The sequence below is a fragment of the Mauremys mutica genome, chromosome 2, assembly GCF_020497125.1.
Source record: "Mauremys mutica isolate MM-2020 ecotype Southern chromosome 2, ASM2049712v1, whole genome shotgun sequence".
NCBI lineage: Eukaryota > Metazoa > Chordata > Testudines > Geoemydidae > Mauremys > Mauremys mutica.
The window spans coordinates 191,758,468-191,781,534 of record NC_059073.1 but is presented as its reverse complement, the minus strand read 5'-3'; the positions used below and the strand labels follow the sequence as shown (position 1 = coordinate 191,781,534).

General features: G+C 40.0%; 1 protein-coding gene across 1 annotated transcript in view; it reads left to right on the top strand.

Moving 5' to 3' along the window:
* Positions 1–23,067, top strand: part of ABCA13 (ATP binding cassette subfamily A member 13) — a 282,083-nt gene that overhangs the window by 76,748 nt on the left and 182,268 nt on the right. The window contains exons 21-27 of the mRNA XM_045007417.1: positions 1,599–1,771; positions 3,277–3,353; positions 3,973–4,094; positions 7,536–7,730; positions 12,100–12,264; positions 16,135–16,312; positions 19,267–19,406. Of these exons, the coding sequence (XP_044863352.1) occupies positions 1,599–1,771; positions 3,277–3,353; positions 3,973–4,094; positions 7,536–7,730; positions 12,100–12,264; positions 16,135–16,312; positions 19,267–19,406 (1,050 nt within the window). The remainder of the gene's footprint in view (positions 1–1,598; positions 1,772–3,276; positions 3,354–3,972; positions 4,095–7,535; positions 7,731–12,099; positions 12,265–16,134; positions 16,313–19,266; positions 19,407–23,067) is intronic.

The window sequence follows — 23,067 nt, the reverse complement described above, 5'->3', positions numbered from 1 at the left end:
ATAATCAGAGTTTTTAAGGGATGTTTTTATGCCACACTGGATAGTGATACCCAGAGGGAATCACATAATATATGCTGACAAGTGTTGAAAGCCATAAACAGAATTACTTCATTGCCATTGGGTACCAAACAGCAATTGGTATTTTTCTTGCTTTATATTCCAGTATTGCAGGTGCTTTCACAGCACTAAAAATTTACAAGGACAAGGGTAAAATTCAAACAAAATACAAATCAATCCCCCAACCAGAAGCATCTGAGCTAAAATAATATCCAGAGTACATATTAACTGTTCTCACCAAGAGGGATTGATCTGTGTATCTACAACAGTTCTGAAGTTTGGCAAAAGTCTTAATAGAAGACCAACAATGTAGCATTTACAGCCCCGTTCTGTGCTCAGTCTTGCTCCACTGAAGTCAATGAGAATTTTGCCATTGACTTCAGCCAGAGGAGAACCAAATCATCAGAGACCACCAAAATATTAAATTTACCTTTTTACTAGAAAGTTCTCCTTTCCTCACTTTTGGCTCTCTGCTCTGATATTTTGCACTCAGAGCTCTTGTTGATGTAAGTGGGAGTTCTGAGTAGGTAAGGAGAGTAGACAGCTTTGAGAGCCATCTAGCAAATCTGAGCCCTGGCCTACACTGGGGCGGGGGGTGGGTGGGAAATCAATCTAAGTTACGTAACTTCAGCTACATGAATAACGTAGCTGAAGTTGACATACTTAGATCAACTTACTGTTGTGTCTTCACCGTGGTGAGTCGACTGCTGCCACTCCCCCGTCAACTCCATCTGCTCCTCTCGCGGCGGTGGAGTACAGGAGTCGACGGGAGAGGGCTTGGGGGTCAATTAATCAGGTCTAGACTAGACACGATAAATCGATCCCCACTGAATCGATCGCTGCCCACCGATCCGGCAGATAGTGTAGACCAGTGGTTCTCAAAGCCGGTCCACGGCTTGTTTAGGGAAATACCCTGGTGGGCTGGGCTGGTTTGTTTACCTGCTGCGTCCAAAGGTTCGGCTGATCACGGCTCCCACTGGCCGCGGTTCACCTCTCCAGGCCAATGGGGGCCCACGGGAAGCGGCACAGGCCGAGGGATGTGCTGGCCGCCCTTCCCACAGCCCCCATTGGCATGGAGCAGTGAACAGCAGCCAGTAGGAGCCGATTGGCCCGCCAGGGGCTTTCCCTGAACAAGTGGAGGACCGGCTTTGAGAACCACTGGTGTAGACATACTCTGAGAGCAGAATTTTGCTCAGAGACCATGTATCTCTTGATTTTTCTTTCTCTCTCCATCTCTATAACATCATTCACCCACCTACACAAAGCACACGTACAAAAGTCCAAAAAGAAATGTCCTGGCTTGACAGAGAATAGTTAGATAAAAGGATAAACAGAGAGAACAGTACAAACGTCATGATGCAAGGGGGGGCACATGTCTGCAGGTGTTTAATAAATCATTGCTATCTATCCCCATTTTGATTTGTGTTTATTTTTAAACAAAGTTAATCAGAAAGTACACAACATTTAACAGTTTAGGCCTGTTCTTTCAAGCAAATAAATACACAGCACATAAATTTAACTATGAATACCATCTTTTGCAGGATATTGAAACAATGTGGTCAGTTTCCAATGAAGGGGACTGTGGGAACCTTTTGTATGTAAACAGAAAGATGTCCAGTACCTTGGAGAGGTTCCAGAGTGCATTAGAAAATATCACCTACAGCAGCTGTGAATGTCAACTCACCTTAGAGAACATCCAGAAACACCTGCAAATGTAAAGCCTTTACTTTTCACTGCCATGTTGTTCTGCTGTGCATTATTTTTGTTAGTCATAGTGATATAGTTTCATACATATTCATAAAAAGTTTGCACAATTACAGTATAACCTCTGCTCACCTAATATTTGGTTGACAATCTAAGGTCCTGGTTAATTGGAGATTGGTCAGATATCCGAACAGCAATATGCACCACTGATCCATGATGATCAAAATCCCTGTTTATCAAAACATGCTGGAAGTTTTCAAACAAAAAAAAAAGTTATTGTGTAGTCATTAGTGGTATCAACAATACTGCAACAATAATTACTGACTTGACTCCTAACTGTCTTTTCTTTTACCTCTATCCTAGACAGTTCAAATAAGCATCCACATTTTTTGGGTTCTTCACTAACCCCAGTTTTCCAAGGCCTGATCCTATGACGTGCTGAGCATCTTTTGCAATATGCTAAATATTCAGGTCAATTCAAGTTGAGAGTGCACAAAAACTCACAGGCATGCTTGGCACCTCACAGTATTGAGCACTAAGTCATCTTAGGGCAGGTCTACACTAAGGGCGGGGGTCGAACTAGGGTACGCAAGTTCAGCTACGTGAATAGCGTAGCTGAATTCGAAGTACCCTAGTTCGAACTACTCACCCGTCCAGACGCCGTGGAATCGAAGTCCGCGGCTCCAAGGTCGACTCCGCCACCGCCTTTTGCAGTGGTGGAGTACTGGAGTCGACCGCGGCGCTTCCGGAGCTCGAACTATCGCGTCCAGATTAGACGCGATAGTTCGAACTCCGAGAAGTCGAACTCACCGCGTCGACCCGGCTGGTAAGTGTAGACTAGCCCTTAGATTGCTTTCTGTCCCTTATATAGTACTGCTATGCAGCCACCTGAGAGAGTAGCAAATATTGTTGTTAACTAAAGGGTAAATGAAATTTTACTGGAAACCTTGGAGATTCTTTAAAATGGTTGCCTATAGAAGGGTAACACTTATTACGTACTTTACTGTACTATCAGTTTCCATCCAGTAGACCACATTTTCAAAATGTACCTGAAAGACATAAGTCCATTAGTGCCATTAAGAAGAGTCTGTGGCCATAAGCTGCTGTCTCTCTGGACCATTGACTCATGCCGCCTATTTTTTTAGTCCATTTACTGAAAGTCATGGAGGTGAGAAACTGCTAGAACAGTGCTTTTTCATCTGGTTTATTTTCAGACAACTTAATAATGTAGAATCTCATGAATCATTTCCTCTCATAACTCACCCATGGGAAGCAGTGTGATTATCTCTGCCCAGGCAGTGTGTGTGCATAGTAGGAAGGCTCGCTGACCCACTCTCCATCTATAACAGCTCACGTGTACAAGCACCAGGACTAATTTGGCCCTTAGAATTTACCTTTTGCTTAATTAATGTTACTTCAGTACTCCATGATAAGTCCTATACTTAGTAAGCTTAACATGTGGTAAAGCGAACTAGTTGGAAATGGCTGCTTGTAAAACTAGTGTTGTCGTTTCAGGTTGGCTGGAAACCTACAGGCACCTTTGTCAGGAAATCCAGTAATAGCTTTTGTCAGTAACTTCAGTTTGCCAAATGGTGAGTACGTGGTTTCTTTACAGGAGCAAACATAAAATGCTGTTTTGGAGATCACTATGGTACATTTGTTCACAAGGTGCGAGAGAAAACATAACAAAGTAAAAAGAATGCTGCTTCAGGACAGTACCAAGGTGACATTGTATTGGTGTCTTATGAATAATTTGGGGTCTGTTCCTCCTCACTATCACCGTGACCCACCTGTTGCCACTGGGCCCAGGTCAGTATAGTTTCTATGTAAACTAGGCTGCCAAGGGCTGCCCCGATCACATGCTCTTGGAATCATTCTGAAAGGGGAGATCCAAACTGCAGAGCGAGAAGCCGGATTAAGTGATTGAAAACTGCCTTTGGTAATTTAAGGTGCCTTCTTCCCAAACCAGTTGTGGGGAATGGCTTAAGCTCCAATGCAGTAAACCTCCGGCCCCCCCTCTCTGCCTGTGAATCAGGAATCCCTCCAATCCCTTAGGATTGGTAGGAAAGAGAATAGAATGCCTTGGAAACAGCACTCTGCCCTTTCATGCCCCCTCAGCATAGATCTGTGAGGAAATGGAGGGCTGCCTGGTGACCCCTAATTAAAGCAGTGTGGTGGGAAATCAACAATCCATGTTTTCCTGCATTGCAGATGTGAAAATCAAAGACTGCGTGCAGAATGTTCCTGAGCTGGCACGAGAACTTCGTTCTTTAGTCAACATTTCTGAAGAGACTATTGACACCCTCTTGGAAGCCAATTTCTCACAGTCCAAGGTACGAGGCGAGAAGTGGGATGCTAAATTAACATGTTGACCTATAAAAATGCTTTCCAGCCTCTTTTAGCTGGTGTAGAAATGAACAATACTTGTTAGGTATGTGGGCCTCCTATGTTTTCATTTGCTATTTTTTATATGGAAGATAGTTTTTGTTTGTGAAATTCAAAATAAAGCATTAAGAGCCCAATGAGAAAACCCTGTGATATTAGCAACCAAACCCCCGAGGCACTGCAAAGTCTTCTGGAAACTTCAAGGTTTCACCTTCTTGGATAGTTAACTTCCTATTCTCTCCTACAATGGGCAAAAAGTTTCAACTTTTACTTGATGGGATGGGGACAGGACAGGGACAAATTCTGCTACTCTGAAATCTGTAAATAGGCACAGCTCCATTGGGTTAAGTGGAGTTTCACCCATTTTTAGCTACAAAAAGTTGTCCTTTTATCACCAGGAAATTCTGGAGAGCCATAAACTCCATGGGGAAATTGTACTGCACCCCCCCCCCATAGCTCTCAGGTTTGTAGTGAGGAGAGTAGATCACTCTCTTGTGCTCCCTTGATGTGCTACTCTCCTCAAGTGCTCCCTTGATGTGCTATTCCCCCAAGAGCTTTGATGTCATTATCTCTGTGTCCCATGACTGTGACCGATTCCCTCTCTGAAGCTTGGAGTAGCATTAACTCTCCTTTGTCCAGCCTGAATCATAAAGGGGGAAGATAACTAGAGGTGTCCTTTCCTCTGTGTGTATGTGTGTTGGAAATGAATTGGTATTTTGGTACTTGACTGAAACTGATCAGATCAATCAAGCAGCCACTGGATGTCACTGATGCTCCACAATCAGAGGAAGCTGCAGGTTTTGTCCATAGAAAGCTTGACTACTAGAATGACAGTTCTCAGTTTGAATTCTTTCACACAATAAGCTTAACTTTAATTATAGATGGCTTCTGTTCTTCTGTTCCTTTGTCAATGTTAATAATTGCCATTTATTTTACATGTATAGTACATTGAAATAGTAAATATAATTATAGATATTATATATTTAATAGTAAAATATCTTTAACAGTAACATTTTAATATAATATAAACTAAATTTAAAAGAATAGTCAAAATGAGCCATTTTGACTTTTCCTCTTGAAACTTTTGTTGAAATGACACATTTCCCACAATATACTATAATTTCAACAAAACAGCATTTTTCATCAATGATTTTTCAACCAGCTATACTTTGGGATCTGATTACTGAGGGACCACCTCCCTCCAAGTGTCTCTGTGTGACACTACCATTGATACAATCAACAGAGATGCTCCAGGGACAGTTCCCTCCTTGTGAACAAGGAGTTTCATGCTCTGTGTTCAGCAAAGGCCTCTTGACCCTGGAACTCCTGTTACTTCTCGGTCTCTCACTTCCCTGGATTTGTTGTTCCTCTGAACTCACTACAAGAGCTATCTTTTCTCCTTTACATTAGAGGAGAAGGGTGTCTGAGAGGTTTGAAGATGTGTCTGGGCTGGCAGGATTTGTGGTTGATCTATATTTGTGGAGGGATGAGTCATCTTCTGTACTACTGGATGGTACTATTCACTACTAAATTAAAGAAATGCACTTGTTTGTATTGTTTTCTTGTCCTATCCTCATGTTGCTGTATTTGCCTGTTCATATGATGTGTATTTTCTAAATATTTGTGTAAGCTCTCTCGGTCTTTATGTGTACCTACACTGAATCGTAAACCCAGGTCTGTGGGTCCTGGGCTTGTGCACTTGTTGTTTTGAAGCCCAAGCTTGAGTGTCCACCTGGGTTTACAGTTGCTGGACCTTGGTCTCAGCCATCCTAATGCATCCTTTCTGCACTATGCAGACCGCATGACTCAGGTCTGCTGCCTGAGCTGCATCTGCACTGCAAAATGACAGGGCTTGGACCCAAGTCACAGAGGCATTTGGACTCTGAATCCCCTGTCCCAAACAGGATCCTAGGACCTGAGTCCTAAGTGCTTGCTGACCTGAGTCACAGATTTGTGTGTGAGCGGAAGAAGGACTTGGGCTCAAGCCTGAGTCAAAACCCAGGCTTAGTGTGCTGTGTAGACATGCATTCAATAAACATAATGGTCAGACTGAGTCAGACCAATGGCCCATCTAGCCCAGTATCCTGTTTTCCAACAGTGACCAGTGCCATATGCTTCAGAGAGAGTGAACAAAGCAGAGCAATTATGGAGTGGTCCAGTTCCAGCTTCTGGCAGTTGGAGGGTTTGGGATGTGCGGAGTATGAGGTTGTGTCCCTGACCATCTTGGCTAATAGCCATTGATGGACCAATCATGAACTTATCCAATTCTCTTTCGAATCCAGCCTTCACAACATCCCATTGCAGCAAGTTCCACAGGTTGACTGTGTGCTGAATGAAGAAGCTCTTCCTTATCTTTGTTTTAAACTTGCTGCCTATTAATTTCATCAGGTGACTCCTAGTTCTTGTAATATATGAAGGGGTAAATAACACTTCCCTATTCACTTTCTTAATACCATTCATGATTTTATAGAGCTCTATCATTTCCCCCCTTAGTCATCTCTTTTCTAAGTTGAACAGTCCCAATCTTTCTAATCTTTCTTCATATGGAAGCTGTTCCATACCCCTCACTATTTTAATTGTCTTTCTCCACACCTTTTTGAATTCTAATATATCTTTTTTTTTGAGACGGGGCAACTAGAACTGTATTCAGAATTCAACGTGTGTGCGAACCATGGATTTATATAGTAGCAGTATGGTATTTTCTGTTTTATTATCTATTGCTTTCCTAATGATTCCCAAGATTCTGTTAGCTTTCTTGATGGCCAGGGCACATTGAGTGGATGTTTTCAGAGAACTCACCAAAATGACTCCAAGATCTTTCATGTGTGGTACCAGCTAATTTAGACCCTTTCATTTTGCGTGTAGAGTTGGGATTATTTTTTCCAATGTGCATTATTTTGAACTTATCAACATTGAATTTTCTCTGCCATTTTGTCTCCCACTCACCCAGGTTAGTAAGATCCCTTTGTAACTCTTCATAGTCAGCTTTGGACTTAATGATCCTGAGTAATTTTGTGTCCCTGTTGTGGTTTTTAGGTGCTTCCACACAAAAAAGTATATATTTATGAATTTTTTCTATGAATTTTCAGTGTTGTAAGTGTGCCTGCCCAGATCAAGGAATGGTGCCTGTTAACTGAATGATGAATATCTTTAGAAATGAAAATAAATAGTATTGAGAAATGCATTTTATCTGTTTAAACACCCATATACTGTAGTATAAAGTGCAAGCATGTCATGTTAACAAATAAGTCACTCTGTCTTCTAGTTCTATTGGCAGCTATTATAAGTACAGTTATTTATGTTATGAGACACATATTTACAGTGTATTCTTATAAAAAAATTGATACATTTCAGGCAGGATACTTTTTAATCCATGTACTTTACAACAGTTTCTCTACAGTGCACTTGCAGTAGCTTTAGCTGGAAGATGTGACAAGGAAATGCTTAGTCTCTTGCTGACACTTCCTGAAAATGGCAAAACTTCTCTGGCAGTGAAGGAACTTTGTTCTCTCCCAGCGCTGGACTTATATACCGTGATTGTACTGATTACCCAGAACCTGAACTTGCGTAATATCATTTACAAGGTAAAAGGAGCAAGTACTTACTTCCTGAACTTTTTGGAGCTAGATGGATAAGTAACCCAATTACTGATCATAATTCTGCCCCATATATTTTGTTGTCCTAGATGTTTATCCCAGTAGAACCCAAACACTGCCCTTCATGAAGTTCCTGCACCCTCACTTAGCATTGTGGAACCAGTAGATCTGCAGCAGGATGTACTCCTGTATGTTAAGGGCCTGCTCCAGATTTCCACTGAAGTCAATGGGAGTTCATTCAGACCCTGAGGATGGATCCTGCCCTGCTGTTTGTGGGAGTGGGGAAGGAAGATTTAGGGAGCTCCCTATGGTTTTTTCTCTCATTTTTCACACCAATGCAAAAGAGGGTGGTAGGACTGAGATCTCAGGCTGGGTTTTCTCCCTAGTTTCATAGGCAACTCTGCTTCTGTGGCTCCTTATGAAGGGCTTGGGTTTAAACACAGAAATGGAAATCAGGGAACCCCAAATTCTAATCCTGGACATGGTTCATAAGAGTTTAAGAATGGGGGTAAAGAACAGCTTGTTCTATTGATACTATGGAGTTAGTGTGGATATGCAAGTTTACCTGCTTGGAGGTTAGCCAAGATATCAGATCAAATACCCCCAATTATTGCAAAACATGTCATGGAACTGTTAGATACCCAAGGGATCCAGAACTTGGTCTTTATCTCACTCAAAAGACAGCTCTATAATTAGCACTGCACCATCTAACAAAGTGTTCAGGCAACAGATTGGAGCTGATTTGTGGCTCAGGCTTGCTTGTTTAGCACTAACAAATAGAAGTTCCCAAACTGTGTTCTGATGGTTCTTGGAGAGCTGGCTGGTCAGACTGTTCTAACTCCTGTTGGTAATTGGATGAAGCTAAGAATGCATAAATCCTTTGCTAGTATTAGTCTTCTATGTGAGCAATTGCTGTAGCTGCCACAGGAGTGTGGTTTGATTATGTTCTGTCTCCTGAATCGCCAATAAAATTGTCAGCTAAATGCTAATAACAGAAACTTTGGAGATCCTTTAGGAGGCTATAAAAACACACTCAATTTTCAGATCTTTGGCTGAGTCTGTAGTGCTGGAAGTTAGAATTAGTCCTCTTTTGACTTGTAAATTGAGCAAATCTCATGTGGCATCGTTTGAGAGAGAATAAATATGTAAACCCCGATACTACTTTTACCAAGTCACTTATCTAAGGCCACAGTGCACATGTAAGTATTTTATTGGCTTTGCTAGGCTTTGGAGCTTTATATTTTCCAAAGCCTCTGTTTTAGAAGTAAAAATGTTCTCTATGTTATGGAATTTGTAACAGTAACTATGTGCATGGGCTGAATATAATCATTCTGGGGTGGGTTACACAAATACAGAGCCACCACCTTCAATGCATAACAGCACTGGGACAACTTTTTGTGCTGTACAAATACTGTGACTAAAAAGATAAGTGAACACATCAAATTCTTTTTCGCACCAAACTCTGTGATTGAGGACAATGGGACCCAGAATCATCTGGGAGCAATAAGATTGTACCATGGTCCAAATTTTCAAAAGCACCTAAGTCACTTAGAAGTCTAAGTTTTATGGGGACATAGGCTCCAAAGCTCCAATGGGACTTAAGCTCCTAAGGGAATGTCTCACAGTGAGCCTGTGAGCTCGGGTTGACAAGACTCCATCTTGTGAGGCTCATGCTAGTGCACCAAAAATAGTTGAGTAGATGTGGCTCAGGCTAGAACTTGGGGTCTGAAGTCAAGGGAAGGTGGTGGGCTTCAGGATCTGAGCTGCAACTGAAAAGTGCTGTCTGCACAGCTGTTTTTAGCACAGCAGTGTGAGCCTGAGTCAGTTGACCTGAGTGTGGAGGGTCACTGCTGTGGTTTGTGTAGACATACCCAAAATGACTTGGGTGCTTTTGAAAATGTTTACTCCATATGCCTTTGATGTTACAATAGCTCATCTTTTCAGGATCAGAATAGCATGGGTTGTGGTCTAATATCTGCAACAGATGGTTCTCATGTGTAAGGATCATGTTAGTTCAGAGACAGACTGTGGGGTGACAATGTTTACTTGCACTTGCAGAGGAAACTGAGCTGGATACTTTTTTTGCTGCTTTTGAGAGCTATGCCACAACCCAGAGGCAGCTCACTGTGGCACTCTGCCTCTTTAAGGCTGGGACTTCTGGGCTTGGAATCTTTTTGTTCCCCCTCACTCCAATCTGGCTTGTGGACTGAGATCTGGGATAATGAATGTGGCAAAAATGTCTGGGTCGCAGGCTTCCTTCCTTGCCTTCTCTTTTCTTAACATTTTCCTTTCTCGCTCTCCTTCCCTGGTTCCTAGGCTGCTTGCTAATTTCCACTAGTTTGTTTCCTGACTAATGCATTGCCTGTGTACAAAAGAAGAATAAAATTATCTCAACCTGTAAGTCTCTCTTCTTGTAGTAGAGAATCTGCAAGTCCAGAAAACTCCTCACATTGGGTCTGTCCACATGGTTGCTGTGTTTATCACATCAGTTAGCTTAACTTTATTCCACTCCCTACCTCTTAATGTCCATGTTAACAGAATTTTAAACTTCTAAATCATTTGAGTGGCTACCACAGGACCAGCTCATGTGATTTTAATGGGTGTTAAGAGGAGATGGGTTCAGCTGAATGAATATAACTCAATTGAAAAAAGCAAATTTTTGCCCATGTAGACTGGGCCTTTGGGGATTACTGATGAAGTTAGGAAGTTTGAGGCTTGTATGTGGTTGGAAAATTATAGTGTTGCCATTGTACACAGCTTTCTGCATTATGAAGGGGGACCAAGCATTTGCTGCTGAAACTGAGTTGCCTCTGTGACTACCTTTGTGCGTGGTTAACCAGGAACAAGTCTGGTTTTATTGTTTTGAGATGACACAGTTATGAACAAAATTATCCTATATTGGGGGGGATATGTGGTGGCTAGTGTGCGTGCATTCTACTCCTTTGTGGTAGCTGATCACCAGAATGAGAAAAGGCCAAACCTATTTCTGCTAGTTGAAGGGTATTTACTTGAGCTCAAAATGAGAGAAACATTTGTTTTTGAAGCCAGAAGTCCTTGTTTCTGATGCCACACATGTATAGTTAAACTGATGACTATGACAACAGATTTGTAATAAACAGACCAGTCTCCTGAAAACGCCAGACTGAAGTGTTCCTTGAATATATACATAACTAAGATGAGGAGAGGAGCTTTGAATCGCTTCTTGAAAAATAGGCCAAACTGAACAAAACAGTGACTCTCCTAATGGCTCTTTCACTGAGCCTTGTTGATTTTAATAAATTCCTAGTACAGAGCTGCATTGTTCACTTGACTGTTTCCATCAACTACTCCTCATTTGTTTATGGGACTTTTTCTGACTTAATTGGCTAATTGTTTTGATTGAATAAAACATGTTCCAGAATGTTTGTTATTTAAAGAACATATGCAAAAGAGGATGAAATCCAAAAAGCTGATAAACGTACAGACAGTAGATTTCCATAATAGAAAATGCACTAGTAACATATGGGTGGAGAAAGGAAATAGGGAATGTAAAATAGTGGAAAAACACAATTTTTATTGTCTCCCTTGAACAGCTAACCTTATTAAAACAATTTTGCATTAACATAACATCAGAGTGACCTATACAAACATATTCCCCTCACACACATACTAAGATCTTGGATGGTAAAAGCAGAAGACAAATTGGATTTAAATCCAAGTAGGAGATGAAATATATAAAACTGAGTGTTCTAGCTGTGAGACAATAATTATGAGGAAAGTGAAGGGAGGACGGGGAAGAACCTGCAGACTAGGAAATAGCAATTCAACAGGACTTTAAAACCTACTGAATTGGCATCTCAGCTAAGTGAATAGGTTGTGATTTTTTTTTAAATGTTAAACTTCTGTAATAAATTCACTGTGAAATCTTGGCCCCGTTGAGGTCAATGAGAGTTCTGCCATTTGAGTAGGAAAGGAGAGACAGAGCTGTGTATCTAGACAGCAGAAACATGTTCTGTCTAAATAAAGTGAGATAAGGTGGGCAAGGTAATGTCTTTTTATTGGACCAAATTCTGTTGGCGAGGGAGACATACAACAATTACAAAAAGTGTTCTATTGTTAGAATCCCTTAAGTTTAAAATTGAAATATACAAAGTTCAGGGTCCTTAGAAAATTATGAGGAGACTGTGGTCTCTTTCATCATCAGTACCCATTCCTGCCACAACCAGTGTGAGGGCACAGAGAGAGCATTTGGGGGTAAAAGTGTTTGCTGGAGCTTTTTTAAGCAGTGCGAGAGAGGCTGAGGAATTTATAAACTCAATATTGTATGAATAGGATGGATTTTATATTAATTGAGTCTCATGCTTTTCTCTTCTTCAAGATCATGATACCCTCTGAGGTCAACAAGTTACTGAATGCCTTGTTGGAAGTGGTCACTAGCATCAGCTCCCTTTTTAAAAAAGGCCAACATGTCCTTGAAAATCTTCCCATGTTCCTCCAAGCATTCAAGAGTGTTGATCTGCTTGACATCTCGGCATTTCAACAGGTATGTGTGTGATCTTTCATCCATTAGCTGTATTTATAATGCAAGTATAATCACTTTTTTTTAGAGGACTTCATTAAGGTCAGGTACTAAATAATGAGGAGGAATGTTGGGCAAAATCATAATGTATCCCATAGACTGCTGGGTGGTATTGCATAATTGGTGAGTTGAGCCTGTTGTACTCAGGTCTTGGTACATTTGATGGTCTCTTTCATCACCAGTATCCATTCCTGTCACAGCCCAAAATTTTCCTGGTGATCTAAATACTGCCAGCTCTTCTTGTTACCTAATTGAGATCACAACCTAAACCGATATGGCAACAGGCTGTTTATTAATAATAGCATCTATTCTGTGTGTCATGGAGATAACGGGGCACACACTACTAATGTTTATTTTATTTTTTAATTAAAAAGCCATTCCTTTAACCCTGGTCTTGCATAGTTTCTCCATCTGCTACTTCGTTATAATGAAAATGTTCACCTATTGTAAATCACATAACTTGTTTCTCCAAATGTACTGTATGGGCAGTTGATAGATCCATAGTGTTGGGTCCTTGATTTTACCCAGTGACTAGTAATTGTCGCCTTGGTAGGAAGGAGGGTCTTGTGGTTAAGGCTCTCAACTCAGGACCACTGGTTTCAGTTCTTAGCTCTGCCATGTGTTTTCTTTGTGACCTTGACTATGACCCTTGAATCCCTCTCTACCTCAATTTCCTATCTGAAAGGTGAGGATGATGATACATTCTAAACAGAGTGAGGAAGTAAGCTCTTTGTGGCAAGGACTCTGACCATGTATATGTACAATGGCTAGTACAATGTTGGAGCTATTATAAAATAAATAATGCGTCATAATAAGGGACTCCCCTGTCTAAGGACCAGATTCTGCTACCCTTTCTCCCACTGAGTAATACCTTATTGCAACAGGTTGTCTTATAAATTTTGGTGGCACTACTTTCTGGAGTAAGGTGTTACTGAGAGTAAAGATGACAGCACCTGGCCTTAAAATTGCAAACTTTTAAAATGCCTCACTGGTAGGTAATGCATGCCTGCTTGTTATTACAGTATAATAGTCAACTCAAATCCCACTTAGAGGACAATATCCTTAGCTGATGTAAATCAGCATTGCTCCACTTACTTCAGTAGTGGTATGAGCTTTTCCCATAAGGCTCTAATTTGTATGACAAAGTTAAAAAGTTGAAACGTTACTTAGACAGGCCTGCCTGTTTGTTCTTTAAAGCTTTTCTTTTATTCGGAGCTTCCCTGGCTGTTTTATAGGTTTGGTTCTTCTAATGCTCTGCTTTCCAATGAGGCATTTGTCTATATATCTAACCTGATGACCTTCCACTCTTTTTGGGCTGGCTCCTCAGCTGGTATAAGTCATTGTAGCTCTATTGAAGTAAATGGAACTAAACTGATTTACATCAACTGAGGATATGGTCCTATCGTTTTTCACATCAACTCATCTGATTTACAGCAGGTTCAAGGCCTTCTCAACTGTGAATACAATATTATTTATTGGGCCTACCCCCCCAAAGTTGACGATTCAATAGTTAATCTTTGAAAAATCTTATTTGATAAGACTCTGCAGAGAGAAGAATGCAACAGAAGAGGGGGCCACCTCATCACAGTTTTGCGCTCTCATTTGCTGCTGCTTATATCATCCCGGACTGCAGCCCATCTCACCCTGAAGTTTTGTGTCTTTTCATATCTTCCAATTTCCTGATTACTTGTTCTAGCACAATCTTTATATTTTGCAGGTTTTTTTTTTAAACGTTTCCCCTGGGAAATTTATGTCTGTATCTGCCATCGAGCCTCCTTCTAAACACCCAGCAAAAAAAGAATCATTTAATTGTTTTAGCAATTCAGTGTCTACCTCTTTTGTCAATAAATTACCCATGTGATTTCTCAAAGGCCCTTCTATCTACATTACTGACCTTTTGTTCCTTTATGTACCAGGAAAAAAGTTATTTATCTTAATCTTCCATTCATTCTCAGGCTTTGTAGGCTCTGCTACTTTATAGCATAAGCCCTTTTACCCTTGATTATTTTGTTCACTTCTCAGCTCATCCACATTGGCCGAGTTTGTAGCCTCTGGTAATGGCAGATATAACCCTGGGGCATATCCTGAGACACTTTCCATTTCTCCTTCGTTGCCTTCCTGCTGGATTTTTACTATAGTGATTGTAATACTGAGCTGCTTTCTGTTCTAAAGTGCACTGGGGGAATATTTTGTAATGGATAATTTATCTGAGAAAAATCGCTTTTTTGTTGATGAACTGATCATGATTTTTGCAAGTTTATTTGCAGATTAAAATCATTCACTGAATCATTTCTGTATGTCACACAAACAGTTTGTTCTGAGCATTCAGGATTTTAAATGCAAAGTATTTTGATTGGGTCCTCAGGTGATTAAATGGTTAGTATGTTTCTGTTCCCTGATTGGGTGAGCTTAGAAACAAGATTCCAATGCAGAGGGTCATGATATGAATTCCTAATTCTTCGCCTTTGTTTATTCTGCAATACATAAAATTCTCTTTCAGCGAATGTTCATGCCAGCAACTTCTTTTGAGCTCTATGGATGAAAGTGCTATATAAGAGCTAGTGAGTAGTAAGTTTTTAACTAGTACTCATTATACTTCCTGTAGATGAGTGAACATGCTTTTTTCACTTTGTTGATTCACACATTTAATTTAAAAAGTTTTGAAAGGTACAGCCTCCAAGCTGACCATAACCTATTACATTCTTAAAGTGAAGTTCTGCTTTGAAGTTTGACTTTGTAAAAATGATATAATCATGTTTCACACTTACTGTGTCCCAGTGATTTCAATATTAAACATGTTCAGTTTATCAGATTAAATATTTTTTTTCCCAACTGCTAGTCTTGCAAACTCAACCTGAGATCTGAAAATCCAGATACCCATGTCAGAAAGAACCTATCTTCAATAGTGATAAATTTCAGGCAGGCCAAATGCTTGTTTTAGTTACACCTTTGCAGCCCGACTGTCATCCAATTATGTCCTCAGTTCCAATTATGCAACCATATAGCCAATTGCATAATTGTGAGCACATAGTTTGAAAACTGCAATTGCACAGGTGGGCTGCTATTGGAACTTGGTTAACCACACAGTTGAAGTGCATAAGCAGTCAGATCAGTCTCCCAGAACAGCATCTGTTCTACAGGACTGATGACAATAAAAATCTATCTTTCTTGAAGAAAGAGAGATGATTTGATTCAAAATATCCATTATACATATACACCAGGAGCAGATCTAATAAGAACATACCATTTTATACAATCATTTTTCAAAGTACAACTGCATTTTAATATTTTGAACAAAGTACAACTGTTTCTTTGTAGCAGGCCTGTTTTCACGGCAGACATTCGCTTCATGTAAAAAGATTCTTATTTTTGTTGTTGTTGCTATCTTTATAATGTGTGACAGTAGAGTAATGCATTCAATCTCACTTCTGTTTTTGTTGAGGGAAGCAGAGTGTATGAAAAATGCCAAGGTAATCCAGAGGTCTGCAATCTGATGGTCCTGATATTTCCATTCTTTTTCTGCCCAGTCAAGCCATGAAAATATGACATTTTTGAAAGGTTAAAGTAGTATGTTATACTGCCATCTTTCACAGAGTATTCTGGCCATTAAAGTGGTGATATCTTTCCCTGACAAAGGTGGACATGAGAACAGAAGAGAGCACAACATGCATCCATTCTTGTAGACAATCTGAAAACTGTCATTTTGTTGACCTCCTTGGATGCAGTAATGGGGAAGAACATCTGAAATACTACCGCAGCTGTGAAAGTTATGACTGGATCATTCAGGGTAGCTGTTGTAATTGGAATTCCATTCCTTAGTAATTGTTGTTCTAGTTCCTACAGGGTGGGAAATCTAGAAGTTCCATTGGTGGATCCCTTCAGTCTTTAATCAGGGCAGTCTGTAAAGAAGAATCCTCTTTCTTCAGCAACACCAACATGTTCATTGACATGCCCAAGATCACTGAGCTCTTGGAAGATGATATGGCAAAATACAGCATTCCCGAAGACTCAAGTAAGAGAAACATCAATCACAAGTTCTGTGTATATACATACTCACATTCAGAGTTTGCCATGCATTCTAAACCTTTTCCTCTTAAATAGAAATGTTGATCTATTAACTGGCATTTCAGCTAGCTGACATTGCAATCCTGATGATTGATGAAAGGTTTTATTACACAGAAATGATTATGGAGACAAGTGACAAGCAATTCAAGTTATTTTGTATTCTTGCATATAACAACAATAAATATGACTCCCCTGTCTCAGACAGGTCATATATATTGGAAGTTTATTAAATGTTCAGAATTAAATACATTATTAGATACAAGGTTGCAAATTTATAGTTATATACTTTTATTTTGTGAACTTGGTGTTATGGTGTTTTATGATAAAATCCTTAAGCTTTTGAATACAACCAGGGACGAATACCTTTTGTCTTTCCTTGTAGTTGAATTGTTGACTACCATTAGAGTTAATGTTCCAAGTTGTCTGCACCCTGCTATTATTCTTATATCGTGCGTGTGAGACTGCTTTCTAGATCTATCACACACCAATGACTCATTAAAATTAATTTCGGTGATCTTCCAGGAAAGGAATTGTGTCTCAGCGAGGCATGATTCCATTGTTGCTCCTTGAGGGAAGGGTGGCGGTGATGCAGAAAATATCTGCTTCTGGCTCTATGACTAGCAGATTGCAACATCTTGTCTGGGCTCAGCTGTCCAAGCTGGCACACTGAACGTGGAGCTAGAGCTCTTCCCGAGCCCTGCCGCCTACACAGGCAGGGAGTACCAGTCACATAGTCTCTGCTTGTCCTTCTCCTACTGGTAGTGGAGTTGCAGAGATGCTGCAAAGGGAATGTGTATGGGTCCTTACCCCCCCCCCCTGCTCACTTCCCCCCGCCTTATAAATCTCAGTGGCCCTGGCTTCCACTCCTGTGTGCTCACTACTGAACTTGCCTTATAGTCTTATAGTCCCACAACTGGACAACACTTACATAGAAGTCCTAGTCTAAAGATTAGCTACAGTGCTCCATATGCTCATCATACGATCACTCTGGCCTGGCCAGCTTGGAGCCCTTGTTAATTTTTCTCCAGTTACAGATCTTGTTTAGAGGGGACTACTTTCTTAAAGGGAGATTGTGGAGGAATGATCTGGATAAAGGACTGGGTTCTAGAAACTCCTTGGTTACAATCCTGGCTCTGACACTCACTCCTTGATTTTGACACTTCTAATTCAGTCCCCCTTTGTAAAATGTAAATAATAATACTCGTCTCCCTCATAGAGGTGGTGTAACTAGAGCTGGGTGAAATTTTTGTTACAATTTTTTGGCAGGTACTGAAACTATTTGTGAATTCAGGTCAAATACAGCAAATAGTTTCAGCTGAAAAACCTTGCATTTCTTGGGAAATGTTGAAATGATTTGTTTTGACAAATCAACATTTCAAAATGATTTTTTGTTGCTTTGGGGAGAAAAAACAAAAACTTAGTTTTGGTTAGAATGATTTTTTAGAATTTTTTGGTTTGTCACCAAACTAAAAAAATCAATTACTTACTCAGTGCTACTAGTGACATTACTTAATGTTTCTATAGTAAAGTACACCGAAGATGAAAATTACTATGACATTACTAAATATTTCTAAATCTACTAGTAACAAAAAATACCCAGAGTAAACTAAGCATAGAAATTTAGACCTGATCCTGCAAAAAGGAGTTCCTTGATTTCAATGGGGACCCTTGTCCACACGTTGCTGCTTGCAGCATCAGGACCACAGCTTGCAATGAGGTTAAGGATACATATCCATCTTAACATGCTTGACTACCAAATTTTGCCTGGATTAGGGGAATGGATTTTTCAGCTAAGCAGCTGAAATATAGATAGATTAAAAAATGAATTAAACATCATACAGTTAAGTTACACATTTGCATCTATCTGCAGCTTTCTGAAATAAGCTATGCTACCTTTCTTGATGAAGAGGCCTGTAGACATTTCACTGTCACCCAAAAGCTGTCTTGTCAAATAGAAAAGACAGTCTTCATTGAATGGCCTAAGAAAGTTCAGAAAGTAAGAAGGTGTATAGCTGCTGATTAGAACTATGCTTGCCTTCTCTTGAGTATGGAAATAATTATCAGACTATTATAAATCCCTCAATGGTCTATAATTGGTAATGCTATTCTCTTATACTTTAAAGAACTTTTGATCTGTATGAGAATTTATAGCAGTGACTCTTCCCTCTGCATTTATTTTGTGTGTGTTTTGCCTGTGTACTTTGACTCCAGAACTGTAATACACCAATACAACTTTTAGGACAGGTGCAGTTTATCCAGTGTTTTCACTAAGACCTGGTCTGCACTACGCAATTAAGTTGCTGAATAAATCTTCCACTTGCACCATCTTACAACAACCTGATTAAGTGAGTGTACACAATACAGCCTTCCTCCCGCCAATGTAAGTGCTCTTCTACACCAACATAGTAACTCCACCTCCATGAGAGGTGTAGGACTTATGTCAGTGTAGTTAGGGTGACACAATGTCTGTAGACACTGCATTATTTATATTGGCTGTTGGCTATCTTGTCAATTTCATGGCTCCATGTGTTCCTGGAAAGGACGCACACCACCGACAGAAGGAGGGTAGTGTGTAATTACTGCAGTGGCTGTAAGTTGATGTAACATAGGTTAACGTAGGGCTGTAGTGTAGACATGCCCTAAGATTCTGATCTCTTTGGGAGCTGATTGTTCTCAGCTTAAGTGGGAGTTGTGGATCCCCAGCTCCTCATAGGTTCAAGCACTTGGTGAATGAACTATATCTCTCCAAATGAGCTGTAGTAATGGTTCAGTGAGAACTGAGGATTTTCAGCATCTCACAGAGGCCAAGCCCTAAGTTAAAGTCATAGACATTATGTTGCTGAATAAATCATCCACTTGCACCATCTCTTAAATATGGTCTCTTTCTCTTTTTTTCCACAGCTCCATTTTGCTTGCAGCTTTATCAGGAAATTTTACAGTCACCTAATGGGGCTTTGGTGTGGACCTTCCTGAAGCCCCTGTTACATGGGAAGATACTGTACACCCCCAACAACGAAAAGTTTAACATGGTTATAGAAAAGGTGAGTAGGTAAGGAAATGAATAAATCAAATGTCTGTACTTATATGGATGGTAGAAACAATGGGAAGTGTTTCCTTTAAGAAAACTGGCAGGGTTATTTTCCCCCAGATATTCATCCTGCTCCCACTGCACATACAAAATAACAGTAGCATTTGTGTTTCAATTTACTCCATTTACTTCAGTGAGTTTGCATCAGTGTCAATGAGGAGAACTGGGCCCTAAGTTTTGCAGTCCCTGTTCAAGTGAGCCAGGAAAACCATGTTAAAAGTGCTATAGTGAGCCCTTCTGTGTCAGAGTGCAGGGGCTCTACGTAAGTCCTCGGTGAGTAAGGGTTAACTTCTGCTCCACTTCCCCCTCCTTTTGCACAGGTGCTCACAGGAAAGGCTGCATGAAGCGCCATCTGTTAGTTGTGTATTTGTACAGTGAAATGATAAACGTTAGAACTACTCGTTAACTTCACAATACCCCTTTGTGAATCAAAAATAAGACTTTGGTGGTTTCTTAGTTTACAATTAAAATGAAGAACTTAGTTTGGGTGACAGGCTATATCCCTTGATCTGCTGAGTTGAATATAATTCATTTTAAAACTTTAGGCTGATTTAAAAAAAAGATGCTCTTTTGATTTTTACAGAGGTGAACTCTAAGTGGTGATAAAACTCTGTGTGCAAAATTGCATTCTGCATTACAGTGACACCAAGAATAATGCGTTGTAGAGATTTCCACGTTATTTTGCCAATTAGTATGCCACAGCCACTATCTTAATAGGATCCATGATAAGACAGATAAATCTTTCAGCACATGTTGAATCCTATTCTAGATCTTAAGTGAAACCAAGTCTACTCAGTAACAGCACTGAGATTGCCAAGTTATCTTAAATGAGACAATTTTACTTTGGTTTTTTTTTCATCTTCTGAAACTACACAGATTCTATTAGATATTATAGCCCAATAAATCTATTAATATGCTTGGACCTCAGACAGTTCCATCAGCTCATTTAAGCTGTCTTATAAAAATAAATGCTAGACTCACCAAATTATCAATGATAAATTATCTGTTTATTTGTATACATGGATCTAGCAGGTAGGTGCCTCCATCAAATCCATCTTTACTCTTTCTGTTGCACAGTCTTATTAATTATCATACCCTATGGAAATTAAGGCAAACTAAATTATTATCAACAAATATCCTGAATATTGGTATTGAGTCCAAACCTGCACCCTTTACTTAGGCAAAACTGCCATTGAAGTAGAGGTGCAAGTTTTCCCCTAACATGGACTGCAGGATCATACCCATTCAACTACTATTCCCTGGGAGTAGCGAGGTACATGCTACAAAGAAGGGTGGCATTCAAGTCTGTTTGCATTTCCAGATAATTTTCATGTTTTTGTTTCATAAAGTGGAATAGCTCATCTCAAGATTACTGAAAACCATTCTTTCAATAAGTCATTAAATTTGCTTTCTACCTACGATAAATAAACAATCCTGAGGTCTAAATCAATATCGACCAGTCAAGTTCACACACACAATAAATGACTGCATGCCGATTGACATCAGCTAAGTTCAATAAAAATTTTTGTTCAATTCTGAGCCAATCAGAAAGCGTGCATCTCTGATTCTTGATTGGCTCATCAGAGGCAATGTGTTTTTCTTGCCATATTCTTGCATCTCCATTTAGGATGATAGTTTCAAGAAAGAGATGTTATATTGAAGAAGTTTATAGTCATTGAAAGTTTTTTTTTCTGATTTTTTCTGATTAAAACAGAATGTATGTAACAATACATCAAAACAATTCAGAAGTAAAAGTAAGAAAACGAGTCTGACAAACTCATCCTGGTTTTGGATTCCTGCCGCTTTGCTCACCAATCCTTCATAGGAAAGGCAAAGCCTTTCTTTATAAATATCAAGGCTTCATAACAAGATAAAGAGGTTCTTATTCTACAACTTTAATCGGGTTGTCTCATGAAGTTTGGCTTTGAAAAAAACCCCATTTGTTTCAACTCCCTTCATAATGAAAAATTATATTACAATGAAATGTTTTAACAGGCTGACAAATAACCTCAAAAGGATGTTTCTAGCTTTACCTTATTCACAAAACTAGGAGGTTTATAAAAGGACGAGTCTGAAGGCAATACCAGAGAGGACTTTTGGTGGCATTCAAGTCTCCAACCTTAGCCAAAGGTGCTGTCCAGCACACATCGCGTTCTCAGCCTCCTGCAGTCCTGGGATGGAGTGTGCTCAGTTTAAGATGGGATTTGTCAGGGAGCTGTGAAGCTCTAGCAAGGCTTTACCGAGCTTGTGCAAACTGTTTTGTTTCAAAGTGATTTAACTTGGCAACATTTTCCAGGGACAGTAAAAGGCACAACCCGGACACAAAGTCCAGCCCCTGTCCAATTTCATGTCCTTGCTCCAAGGCACGTGGAGGCCATTGAGCTTTTTAAAGAAAAGGTTAACATTTTTTTTTTAACACAGAGAAAATTTTGTCCAACCTTTTTCTAAGAAATAGCTGAACCCTTTTGGCTGATGTTTTCCAAAAAAAAAATCAGCCCCAGGCAGGCACTTGACATACAAAATTTCAGCCTAAGTGATTAAAGTTCGGCAAAGTTATATGGACCTTTAAACAATGCCTTATAAAGGGAATTATCAGGCAGCATTAATAATAGCTGCATTATATGTGGGGCTGGTAGCGCTGCCTGTCTTCATTCTTCAAATACATCTGCTGACCACTGAGGAGACTCTCCACTGAACTCTTCCTTCACAGTTTTCCAGGTCTTAAAGGCACAGTAACCACACACCAGCCGTGCAGTTCTTAACGGACTATACACTTTCTCTGTTAGTTTTTAAGTAGAAAATGGTGAACTGGGACTTAAAAATTTAGAATATGCCCAAACTTTAACCCTTATTTTATTCTGAATTGAACCTGAACCTTCAGGGTTGATTAAGCTACGTATGTCCCAGTGATAGGCATCCCTCTCTACTCACTTTCCTACTTGTAATGAAGCCCTTATTGTCCCTACCAGGAGATCTTATTCCCATACGGGCCACCAGCATCCCCTCTCTGAAGCCTTAACATTGCCAGAGGGAAATGTAGTTGGCTGCCAGTGGCCATCCTAGCACCTCCTGCACAGCTGGTTTGGGGAATGGGTCACCAGTGATCTTTTCCACGTTTTTTTGCTGGTTAGGCATGTATCTCCTATAGATATACTTCCAGACTTTGTCTGAATGTAACTTTGTAGAAGACACTTAAATGCTGCTGGACTGTGCCAAAGTTCTGCACTTTTGACAGGAAGTATTAGAATAAATCTACCCCCAATTCTAATTTGCAGCTCAGCGCAGAAGCCCTGTTTGCTGGGGAATGCTGTGCATGGCTACCTACCGCCCTCATTAGCGCATAATGAAGCGGTCTAATTCCTAAAAACAGCTATGACAGCTACAATATTAACTTAAGCAAAATTGATATCACAGCATTCTCTAACCTTGAGCTGTAGATTTTCTTAATCTGTTAGGCAAGGGAAAATAAGACAGATGTTTAAAGATAGTTGAGAGGAAACATAGTCTAGTGATTAAGTATGGGGACACAAGATTTGGCCCCACAGCAGTGATTTCAGACGGAATATGTTCTTTCAGTTGTTTTTATTTTCCAATCTGTTTGTTATGCTAACCTT